At 44.3% G+C, this 12,143-nt stretch overlaps 1 protein-coding gene and 1 long non-coding RNA gene across 2 annotated transcripts; one reads left to right on the forward strand and one right to left on the reverse strand.

The window, feature by feature from the left end:
• The first annotated feature begins 6,685 nt into the window (after window positions 1–6,685).
• Window positions 6,686–8,128, forward strand: LOC109770222 (chitinase 8). Its single transcript, XM_020328931.4, has 3 exons — window positions 6,686–7,117; window positions 7,244–7,355; window positions 7,651–8,128. The coding sequence occupies exons 1-3, from the start codon at window positions 6,832–6,834 to the stop codon at window positions 8,021–8,023; spliced, it is 771 nt and encodes a 256-aa protein (XP_020184520.1). The 5' UTR covers window positions 6,686–6,831; the 3' UTR covers window positions 8,024–8,128.
• LOC109770223 (uncharacterized) lies at window positions 8,125–9,820 on the reverse strand. Its single transcript, XR_012182062.1, has 2 exons — window positions 9,393–9,820; window positions 8,125–8,724 (listed from the first exon to the last, which is right to left on the reverse strand). It is a non-coding gene; the product is annotated as an uncharacterized lncRNA (long non-coding RNA).
• Between the last annotated feature and the right edge of the window lie 2,323 nt (window positions 9,821–12,143).

Below are 12,143 nucleotides of genomic sequence, written 5' to 3' on the forward strand. Positions count from 1 at the left end.
CTTGGCTTGCTGTACTATTATCTAGTAGTGCCATGAGACAGTTATTTGGTTGATGAGTTCTTTATGATTATTGCATGTCTATGAGCTCCATTCTCCGATCCCATAAAACTTTTATTTGCTAGCCCCTTCGGTACTAAGCGCTGCCCACTCTCATATTGAGATATGGCATCCTTTGTTGGTACAACCAACCCTGTGGGAGGACTTTCTCCTGTTCTCCGGCACATAGATGTTGGGGAACATAGCATGCAATTTCAAAAAAATTCCTACGCTCACGCAAGATCTATCTAGGAGATGCATAGCAACGACAGGGAGAGAGTGTGTCCATGTACCCTCGTAGACCGAAAGCGGAAGTGTTTGCTTAACGCGGTTGATGTAGTCGAACGTCTTCTCGATCCAACCAATCAAGCACCGAACGTACGACACCTCCGAGTTCTGCACACGTTCAGCTCGATGACGTCCCTCGAACTCTTGATCCAGCAGAGTGTCGAGGCAGAGTTCCATCCGCACGACGGCGTGGTGACGGTGATGGTGAAGTGATCCGCGCAGGGCTTTGCCTAAGCACTACGTGAATATGATCGGAGGCGTAGACTGTGGAGAGGGCGCCACACACGGCTTGGAACAATTGATGTGTGTTCTAGGCGCCCCCTTCCCCACGTATATAAAGGAGGGAGGGAGGGGGAGGAGGCCGTCCCTACGCGCACCCCAAGTAGGCGGAGTCCTACTTGGGCTCCTAGTAGGATTCGCCCCCCCCCTTTCCTTTTACCGGAGGGGGAAGGGGGAAGGAGAGGAGGAGGATAAGATAAGGGGGGCGCAGCCCCCTCTCCTAGTCCTATTCGGACTCCTCCCTTGTGGGGCGTGCGCCACCCCTTTGTGGGCTGGTGTGCCTCCCTCCTATGGCCCATATGGCCCATATATTCCCCTGTGGAGTTCCGGTAACCCCCCAGTACTCCGATATGTACCCGATACAGTCCGGAACACTTCCGGTGTCTATCATCCAATATATCAATCTTTACCTCTCGACCATTTCGAGACTCCTCGTCATGTCCGTGATCTCATCCGGAACTCCGAACAACATTTGGTCACCAAATCACATAACTCATATAATACCTCGTCATCGAACGTTAAGCGTGCGGACCCTATGGGTTCGAGAACTATGTAGACATGACCGAGACACCTCTCCGGTCAATAACCAACAGTGGAACCTGGATGCTCATATTGGTTCCCACATACTAAGATCTTTGTCGGTCGTACCGTAATGACGACATACGTTATTCCCTTTGTCATCGGTATGTTACTTGCCCGAGATTCGATCGTTGGTATCTCCATACCTAGTTCAATCTCGTTACCGGGAAGTCTCTTTACTCGTTCTGTAATGCATCATCCCACAACTAACTCATTAGTCACATTGCTTGCAAGGCTTATTATGATGTGCATTACCGAGAGGGCCCAGAGATACCTCTCCGATACTCGGAGTGACAAATCCTAATCTCGATCTATGCCAACCCAACAAACACCTTCGGAGATACCTGTAGAGCATCTTTATAATCACCCAGTTACGTTGTGACTTTTGATAGCACACAAGGTATTCCTCCGGTATCCGGGAGTTGCATAATCTCATAGTCAAAGAAATATGTATAAGTCATCAAGAAAGCAATAGCAATAAAACTTAACGATCATTATGCTAAGCTAACGGATGGGTCTTGTCCATCACATCATTCTCCTAATGATGTGATCCCGTTAATCAAATGACAACACATGTCTATGGTTAGGAAACTTAACCATCTTTGATCAACGAGCTAGTCTAGTAGAGGCTTACTAGGGACATGGTGTTTTGTCTATGTATCCACACATGTATCAAGTTTCCGGTTAATACAATTCTAGCATGATAATAAACATTTATCATGATATAAGGAAATATAAAATGACAACTTTATTATTGCCTCTAGGGCATATTTCCTTCAATAGACCCAAGTATCTACTCAAAACAGCTAGCATACCTACCTACTTCTGGCAGTTCCATAGTAGTTCGAGTAAATTGCCATTCACTACCATTTATGTTACATGACTAGAGATATGTTGTCATTGTCATATGCTTTGGATGATCATTATATCTACCATTGCATTTTTATGGCTTTACAATTTTCATCATAGACATGCTACACTAGATCATTCCGCATCCTAGTACACTGCTTGAGGCATCATATGGAGAGATGTATTCATGTTCATAGCTGATACGTCTGCCCCGTATCTATAATTTTTTTTATTGTTCCATGCTATTAGAGTATCAATCTTGGATGTTTTATATGCAATCATATATCATTTTTTGGGACTAACCTATTAACCTAGTGTCAAATGATAGTTGCTGTTTTTTTGCCTATTTTTGGTTTTCCACGAAATAAGTAACAAACGAAGTCCAAATGCTACGAAATTTTTTGACGATTTTTTCTAAACAAAAGAGACCCTTAGAAGCTTCGAGAGGAGACCAGAAGGCAAACGAGGAGACGACAAGCCAACAGGGCATGCCGAGGGGGTAGGCGCGCCCTGATGCCTTGTGGGCCCCTCGTGGCTCCGTCTGACCTAATTCCACCTCTATAAATTCTCTTAAATCGGGAAACCAACAGAGAGCCACCCAAAATACTTTTTCCGCCACCGCAAGTTTCTGTTCTTTTGTGATCCCATCTGGAGGCCTTTTACGATACTCTTCCGGAGGGGGAATCGATCATGGAGGGCATCTACATCAACCTTGCTACCCTTCCGATGATGTGTGAGTAGTTCACCACAGACCTACGGGTCCATAGCTAGTAGCTAGATGGCTTCTTCCCTCTCTTTGATCTTCAATACAATGTTCTCCTCGATGTACTTGCAGTCCTATTCGATGTAGTCTTCTTTTACGGTGTGTTTGTTGGGATCCGATGAATTGTGGGTTTATGATCAGATTATTCATGAATATTAATTGAGTCTTCTCTGAATTCTTTTATGCATGATTATTATAACTCTGTATTTCTCTCCGGTCTATACATTTGGTTTGACCAACTAGATTGATTTATCTTGCAACGGGAGAGCTGCTTTGTAATGGGTTTAATCGTGCAGTGCTCTATATCCCAGTGACAAAGTAGGGGACTAGACACATATTTGTATTGTTGCAATTAAGGGGAAAACGACGGGGTTTATTCATATTGGTTGGATTTACTTTGTCTACATCATGTCATCTTGCTTAAGGTGTTACTCCATTTTTATTAACTTAATACTTTAGATGCATGCGGGAAAGCGATCGATGGGTGGAGTAACCGTAGTAGATGCAGACAGGAGTCGGTCTAATTGTCTCGGACATGATGCCTATATACATGATCATTGCCTTGAATATTGTCATAACTATGCGCTTTTCTATCAATTGCCCAACAATAATTTGTTTATCCACCGTATACTTTTTGTTCGAGAGAGAAACCTCTAGTGAAAACTATGCCCCCGGATCTACTTTTATCATATATAAAATCCAAAAATACCTTGCTGCAATTTATTTACCATTATTTTATTTTGTGTTTTACTTTATCTATCTATCAGTATGAGATTTGATCCTTGCAAATAACCGCCGAGGGGATTGACAACCCCCTTGATCGCGTTGGGTGCAAGCATTTGCTTTTGTGTGTGTAAGTGCCGCTAACGAGGTTTCGCGTGGTTCTCCTACTGGATTGATAACCTTGGTTCTTAATTGAGGGAAATCCTTATCTCTACTGATGCATCATCCTCTCCTCTTCGAGGAAATCCCAACGCAGCTCACAAGTAGCAGGAGGAATTTCTGGCGCTGTTGCCGGGGAGACATCACCGAAACCTAACAAGTACCTCCGCACAAACTATCACCTACTTGTTATTACTTTCATTTGCCATTTGCCTCTCGTTTTCATCCCCTCCCCCCTCCCCACTTCTAAAACAATTTTACAAAAAAACACAAAAATATTTTTGTTTGCTTGCTTTACCACTATGGCTAGTTCTTCGCTTGTTACGTGTACCCCTGAAAATGAAGTTCTCAATTTTAAACAAAGGGAAGGAAAGATTTTAAAAGATACTTTGTATAGAATTTGCTATGCTCAAAATAGACAACTCATAAGCAATCTACTACTTTTCTTCTTCGTAATTTTTATGCGTGTGTCACTACTTGGTATAGATTTGTGTTGGATACTATTACAGAGGGAATTTCTTGAGTAGTCACCCTATGGATGCTTCCAACACTATGGGAAATTTAGTGGGATCACCACTTATCACTATTAATGAAGCATCTTTGACTTTCGACGATGTTATGCAAAGGCTAGAGATTATTGAAAATAAAGTGTCTACCATAGAACATGTTGAGTATTTAGATAAAAAGATTCATAATCATATTACACAATTTGGATCAAAGGTAGAAACTACGTTAAAAGTGCTAAAAGATGAGGAGCCCGTAATTAATGAAAGGATAGAACAAAGAACCGCTAGAATTGATAAGTTGGAAGAAGTTATTAATATTTTGGGTTCTGCCTTTTCTTCCGTTAAAACTATTAAAAGAACCCCTCCTAATAAGAATTGCAAGTTTATGTATGTTCCTAAGAACAAGGGTGCCACTTCTAGTAAAGGGAGCGAAGATCTTAAAATGATTAGTGTTCACCCAGACTTCATTGATTTAATAAAGGAACCCATCGATGAGAATAAATTACTTAATTTTGTTCCTATAAGTGTGGTCATAAAAAAATATTCATGTTAAGCTAGAGGGTGTGGTAAAAAATTGAGAGAGTTGTGTAAAAGTTTTGATGCACTTTCCTTAGAAACTGAAGAGTTTTCGAGAAAGCATCCGACTTTCCTATTGGGAAAGTGTTGGGTTTGATGGGGAACAGAAATTTCTGTCATAATCCCCCCTTGAAACGTCTTGTTAAGATACGTCAGTTCAAGTTTCATGTTCAAATTTAAGACTTTTTCGGGTTAATTTGATACGTGATGAGTGTGCCTCGAGGCCGTCTTCAATTCCTAAATAACCTACACCATAGCTTTTGTAAAATAAATAAATTTTAACAACATACTCTACATCTCATGTAATGACGCCATGCAAAGTTTCGTAGGTTTCAGACGACATTAAATTTTCTGAAAATTTTGAAAATCATCTTACATATTGAAAATTGGGACAATTCCATTTCTGCCCCTAACTGGAACCCACTACTCAAATTTGTCCCTAATTTCATTGTGTGCTCAAATTTGCCCCTCTACCGTTAGTTGCCCTTATAGAAATGACCTTCTGCGCCGTTACCGTGTGGTCAAACAGCTTTGACCATCTCGAAAAAATAGCAAAAAAAGTGAAAAAGATCTGAAGTTTTGTGGGATCGAAGGTACTCAGGTTCGCAAGGTGCGTGCAGATTTTCATGTTGTTTGGGCATTCTAGGAGCTCGTGGCGAAGGAAAAACAATAAATATGTACGCGTGTGAACCGTAAATTCAAAAAAATAGTAAGAAAATTCAAAAAAATCTGATTTTTTTTGGCATCCAAGATGCTCAGGTGCGGAAGGTGTGTGCAAAATTTTGTTGTGTTTGAACATTGTAGGAGCTCGTGGAGAAAAAAACAAAATTTGTCTCCGAAAAAAACTTGTAAAAAATACACTATTTTGGTTTTTTTTGCAAGAGCTCCTCGCATGTCATTTGATAACAAAATTTTGCACACACCTTGTGCACCCGAGCATCTTGGACGCCAAAAAAATTCATAGGTTTTTGAATTTTCTTGCTTTTTTTTAATTTACTATTCAAAGATGTACAGATTTATTGTTTTCCTTTGCCACGAGCTCCTGGTATGTCTAAATAGAACGAAAATTTGCACGCACCTTGCGCACATGAGTAGCTTCAATCCCACAAAATTTTAGATTTTTTTGCTATTTTTTTCATGATGGTCAAAGCTGTTTGACCAGACGGTAACAGCGCAGAAGGGCATTTCTATAAGGGCAACTAACGGCAGAGGGGTAAATTTGAGCACACATTGAAATTAGGGGCACATTTGAATAGTGAGTTTCAGTTAGGGGCAGAAATGAAATTGTCCCTCGAAAATTAAGCCCGTGTGTTTTAATTTTCCCCTATGCATATTTGAAAGTACCAAAGTTTTGTTTCATAACAACCAAATACTCACCGTATATGATAACTACCTTATTTATGATATTTCTCACTTTTTTGGAAAATTTTAAATCTAAGTTCAAATTTGAATTATATCCGGTGAAATAGGCAAATTTATTAATAAGATGCATAAAATATAGCACATAATTTTAAATTTGATGGCTTGAGTTCGTTCTGGATTGGATCATTGGGTGCGGACGCAGCGTATTTCCACGAGCCAGCCGGCGAGGACGACGTCGAAGCTTATTTTCAGCCTCCCGTCCATGCGCTGTGCAAGTGCAGGCCAGAACCATATGAAAAAGCTTAGCAGCCAGCGGCCGCCGGCCGTTACCTGCAGCATGCATGTGACTGCACACTGTGCCAAGAAGCCCGCGCGTATCGACAACTCCCGGAAAAGGACCCTTTTGTGCAGACGCGTGGAATTCCGTATGTACTAGCATGGATGAGACGGACTGTGAGCCATAGTCATGATGCGCCACATGCGTCCGTTGTCCTATCACCCGGCCCGTCGGATTTTCTCCCCGCAAATAAAGATCGCGCGCGCAACGTGGAATGTGAATTATGCATTCCCTGCGCTGCACCCGAGTTGAGCAGCTATAAGTACAGCTGCAAACCAAGCAGCTTCATCACACAAGCGTCCTGCAAGCTCTCCTCTTGCGCTATACCACACAGGAGAGCATTACACGAGCTGATTTGCTGAAGGTGAGTTGGCATGGCGAGGTTTGCTGCCCTCGCCGTGTGCGCCGCTGCGCTTCTGCTCGCCGTGGCGGTGGGCGGCGCCGCGGCGCAGGGCGTGGGCTCGGTCATCACGCGGTCGGTGTACGCGAGCATGCTGCCCAACCGCGACAACTCGCTGTGCCCGGCCCGGGGGTTCTACACGTACGACGCCTTCATCGCCGCCGCCAACACCTTCCCGGGCTTCGGCACCACCGGCAGCGCCGACGACATCAAGCGCGACCTCGCTGCCTTCTTCGGCCAGACCTCGCACGAGACCACCGGTACGAGTCAGTCAGCCACTGTTGATTTCGGTTGCTGTTTTCAACGGATTTCGTGGCACTTTTGATTTGGACATCGCTGCCTTGGTTAATCGTGTAAGTGCTTGTGCATGCCGTGCCAACGTGTAGGAGGGACGAGAGGCGCTGCCGACCAGTTCCAATGGGGCTACTGCTTCAAGGAAGAGATAAGCAAGGCCACGTCTCCACCCTACTATGGACGGGGACCCATCCAATTGACAGGGTAAGCAAAATCCCAAGTTTATGGCCTATAAGACGATCTCTCAAACATCATCCACATGAGAAAAAAACAGTATATTGGTCAACACTGATATCACAGACTGAAATAATCTGTAGAAAAAAATCTGCTTGAAAAGTACAGCAGTGTTGACATTCTAGCTAGCCGCTAATCACGACCTGGTCCAAGTAAGCTTTCGTTTTCGCGTGTAATAATTATAAATAACAAGAAAAGCCCAGTTGGGTTGCTTTGCCGAAGAGATTGTTCTGATGAACAAATAATTCATTGTGCGATTGACCAGGCGGTCCAACTACGATCTCGCCGGGAGAGCCATTGGGAAGGACCTGGTGAGCAACCCGGACCTAGTGTCCACGGACGCGGTGGTGTCCTTCAGGACGGCCATGTGGTTCTGGATGACGGCGCAGGGCAACAAGCCGTCGAGCCACAACGTCGCCCTACGCCGCTGGACACCGACGGCCGCTGACACCGCTGCCGGCCGGGTGCCCGGATACGGAGTAATCACCAATATCATCAACGGCGGGCTCGAGTGCGGCATGGGCCGGAACGACGCTAACGTCGACCGCATCGGCTACTACACGCGCTACTGCAGCATGCTCGGCACGTCCACCGGGGGCAACCTCGACTGCTACACACAGAGGAACTTCGCTAGCTAGAAGTTGCTTGTCTGATATATGCAGGTCCCACGGCCATCACAGTGTATGCACTCGTTACGAATAAATGGCAATACATATGCCGTCGTGGAATAAAGGATTCAACATATATATGGAATCAGATTATATAACAGACCAGTTGGTGTGATAGCTGTTGTTGCATGTTCAAACAATTCGATCGTCACGAAGAAAAGAAAAACATGACACAAAGGATGGAAAACTACTTGTATTAACACATTCTCTTTTTGGGTTTTTTATTAGACGAGCGCTAGGCGCCGGCGCGCCGGCCTAAATTTGGGCCGGTCGGCTGCCAAGCGTCCGATACAACCTTTTGTGACCGTCTGATTGCTTTCTCTTAAAAAATCAAACCCGCATGAAGAGAAAAAAAAGGAAAAAGACAGTCGTGCGCACACGCCGGATCTCGCATGCTTGTCGGCCACCTGCTCGCTCGCCGGCCACCCGCGCTTGTAGTCGGCTTCCCATGCTTTCTTGCCACCTGTGCCACCACGCCCGCCACACGTGCTCGTCGGCCGCTCGTGCCTCCACTCGCCATGACTGCCTCCGCTCACCATGGCTGCAGCCTGTAGCTCGAACATGGACAGGTTCCAGCACGCAGTCACCATGGTTTGCAGCATCCCCTGGCGTTCCCTCATCTCCGGTTCGTCACCGTTGTCAACTTGCCCGTCATGTGCAGCAAAAATAATCTATAGCAACAAAAAATGTCGGTTCTAGCATAATTAAATGATGGTTCCAGCAAAAATTCTCAGCGGCAGAAAACCATGACTCGCAATCAACAACGGTAGTAGCAAATTTTTGTGTTGGTTCTACCAAAGCCAAAAACAGTGAAAGCAAAAATGCAAAAACTGGACCCTTTGTGAAAGGATGTTCTAGCAAAAATCGAGACACCGGTGGTAGCAAAAATCGAAGCTGGTTCCAGCAAATCAAAACACCATTTGTAGCAAAAATGCAAAATTGGGCGTTCTTTCAGCAAAAGCAAAAGCGGCAGTTGTAGCAAAAATTGGAGCTGGTTCCAGCAAATCAAAACATCATTTGTAGCAAAAATGGGTGTTCTTCCAGCAAAAGCGAAATCGGCAGTTGTAGCAAAAATTGGAACTGGTTCCAGCAAATCAAAACACCATTTGTAGCAAAAATGCAAAATTGGGCGTTCTTCCAGTAAAAGCGAAAGCGGCAGTTGTAGCAAAAATTGGAGCTGATTCCAGCAAATCAAAACACCTGTTGTAGCAAATTGCAAAATATTGGCGTCGGTACTAGCAAAACCAAAGCGCCGATGATAGCAAAAATTAGTGTTGGTTCCAGAAAACCAAAAAACGATGGTAGCAAAAATGTAAAATTGGTCTAGCATAAAAAGTACCTTCGCTTCCGGCATCGCCATGTTCCTAGCTCGGCTCGCAAGCAATGCAGCACGGCCATGAGCCAGTTCCAGCACCACCATGAGCCTCTTCCAGCAAATGGGCGTCGTGGAAGTCGAACCACCGGTGGGCTCTCCTATCCACAGCGCCAGTGGCTTCTCCTGTCCACAACACCGGTCGATACCCCGTCGTAGCACCGGTGTTGAACCTTCGCAGCAGTTACCGTTGGACGGTACTCGCAGCTCCGCCCGCTTGTGGGAGTGCTGGCAGCTTAAGGTGGAAGGAGGGGGAGAGGTGGGGAACGTTGATGGCGAGGGAGGCGGAAGAAGGAGAGGGAGAGGTGGGCAGCACCGATGGAGAGGGAAGGTGGAAGAAGGAGAGAAAGAGGTGGGTAGCGTGGTGGGGAATTGTGGCCAAAAAACTCTAGAATGGAGGAAGAAGATAAGGACCAGAAAAGAGCAGAGCGGTGCGGGGCTCCACGGACGCGTGGGTGCGTCCGGCGCTAGTTTGAGCCGGCGCGCCGGCTGCAAACATTTCCCTTTTTATTATTATAGCAAAAAGGCCCGTGCGTTGCAACGGGAGAAAAAAAATCCTCTCATATCTCTAGCTGGGTCAGTTGGATAAATTGTGCGTGGCTGGTTGGCAGGTTATGAGATCGAACCCTCACATGTGCAATTTTATTTTTTTGCCACTTCTCTAGACCTGGGCCACAGTGCATCGACATGTGGGCTTCCTCCATTGGGCCAAAACGAATGGCAAGTAACGAAACCAAGTAGCCTACATGAAATTAATTGAAACGGGACCAAACGAAGCGGGACGAAACCAAAAATATCACCTCCCTTTAATAGTAGATATAGATTTATGCCACTAGTTGTATCCCACTACTCAGTTTTGGCATTAAAATTTACAACTGCTCAAAAATACCATCATCCATGAGATGCTTGCTCAAAAATGCCATTAGATATCTAAAAAATGTCATCGTTTCATTAGATGTTTGCTCAAAAATGCCTTTAGACATCGTTATTGTCAGGTCAAACTCGTTGACCATGTTATCCGACAAAAATACCCCTATACCCACATGTCAGCTCTCTTTATTAATGAATGATATTTTTACACTAATTTCACCTTTGTTTAAACCGAGATATTTATTCACTCTGATATTGATACTAATGACTAATGAATGCAAATGATTCCACAAATCTTATCTTTGATGTGTTTCCATAGAAAATGGGCTAAAAAAGGTAGAAATCATGTGTGAAAATGGAATGGAAGAAGAATGGAGAAGTAACAAATCACCAGGAAACGTCTGCATGGAAATAGCAGAAAAGACGGCGTTCCAGCGTCCGTATGGCATGGATTCCGAGGCAGATCGTCCAACCCACATACTTTCGTTGAAGGGACCCTGTCGAAATGTGAACAGAGAGAGGAGCACAGAGCACAGAAGGCAGAACCTCTTCATCATCCTCCTCATCCACAAACCCTAGCCGTCCCATCTCCATAGACATCTCCACCACCACCATAGTGCTCATCCATCCCATTTATACTTGTAATCGTGCATCGCACATGGCATCCATTGTAAAACAATTGCAATCAATCAATCTCAAGATGTGTTCTTTAATGTTTTCTTACTGTGATCTGATCTCCATGTGCGAGTAGTTCGGTAAGGTATGGGTTGATCCATAAGCCTTGCTACCCGAGGTATTTGTTGAGGGGGTCAATGGAAAACTTTGATATAACATCCCGTATGTGTGAAATAAAATTATTATGTGAAGATGTCTCTTGTCTTGTCCGTGATCTTCATCCCTGCAGGTACCTAGGATGATGGAGGTCGAGCACTGGTGAGGCTAGGAGCAAGGAGAACGTGAAGTGTTATACCAAACACCAGTGACAGTAAGGTTTAGTAGGGTAACATGGATCATATCCTTGGGGAGAAATGAGGTGTAGTCATTAAACGCCCAAAGCTCTTGTCTGATTTTATTATCTTAATTATCGAGGTAACCCCGCGCGACGCATAGGGCTACGGTAGGACAACTGATTCTTGATGTAGGACTCGTGCCGGTCAAGATGTTACTTGGACACATCCCCCACTTCGATCCGTAGCAAGCACATCTCGACGGGTGACTTCCAGCGCAGAAACTAATATCATATTTGATCCCATCGCAAATACAAGGTTGTAAGCATAAGAACTCATACCCTTACCTCTTTTAATTATAAGTGTTTGAATCACTATTTGCTTGTTGATCCAGTCAAAAGTTGGATTTGACACTTTGATGAAAACTTGCTAGAGACCAATGCTTCAAGGGAATCTTCCTCTCATGGGTTCGATAACACAGGGTCACCTCTGGGAAAATAGGTGTGGGATACTCTTTTCTGTTTCAACACCAAATCAATAAAAAGGAGATATTATCTATCAAACAATGATGAGTGTGGACCCCACTTGTCAGGAGTATGGAAGCGGATAATTTTAGAGGAAAGTAAGAACGCTGTTGGGATCAAGTGGGACCCACACTTTATTGTAGTGAGATAGAGAGAGCTCATATTTTGGTCTATAGGTATTTTGGTCATTATAACATGGCAACCGAGATTTGAGCTGACAGTAATGGTGTCCAGTGCCATTTTTTACCATTCGCCTAACAAAGTGATGACATGCTTTAGCAGTTGAAATTCCTAGTGGCAAAAGGAGATACAAAGCCTTTTTTCTGGCGCCGTTGCCGGGGAGGAGTTTAGTATTCTTGGTCTTTGTGTATAGAGTT

Source organism: Aegilops tauschii, chromosome 1 (assembly GCF_002575655.3).
Source record: "Aegilops tauschii subsp. strangulata cultivar AL8/78 chromosome 1, Aet v6.0, whole genome shotgun sequence".
NCBI classification, from domain to species: Eukaryota; Viridiplantae; Streptophyta; class Magnoliopsida; order Poales; family Poaceae; genus Aegilops; species Aegilops tauschii.

Bases quoted from the DNA above. Each gene is read 5' to 3' on its own strand.
- LOC109770222 (XM_020328931.4), top strand. From the start codon at position 6,832: ATGGCGAGGTTTGCTGCCCTCGCCGTGTGCGCCGCTGCGCTTCTGCTC. The intron at 7,118-7,243 runs GTACGAGTCAGT...GCCAACGTGTAG, and splicing joins GACCTCGCACGAGACCACCG to GAGGGACGAGAGGCGCTGCC. The intron at 7,356-7,650 runs GTAAGCAAAATC...GCGATTGACCAG, and splicing joins GGACCCATCCAATTGACAGG to GCGGTCCAACTACGATCTCG.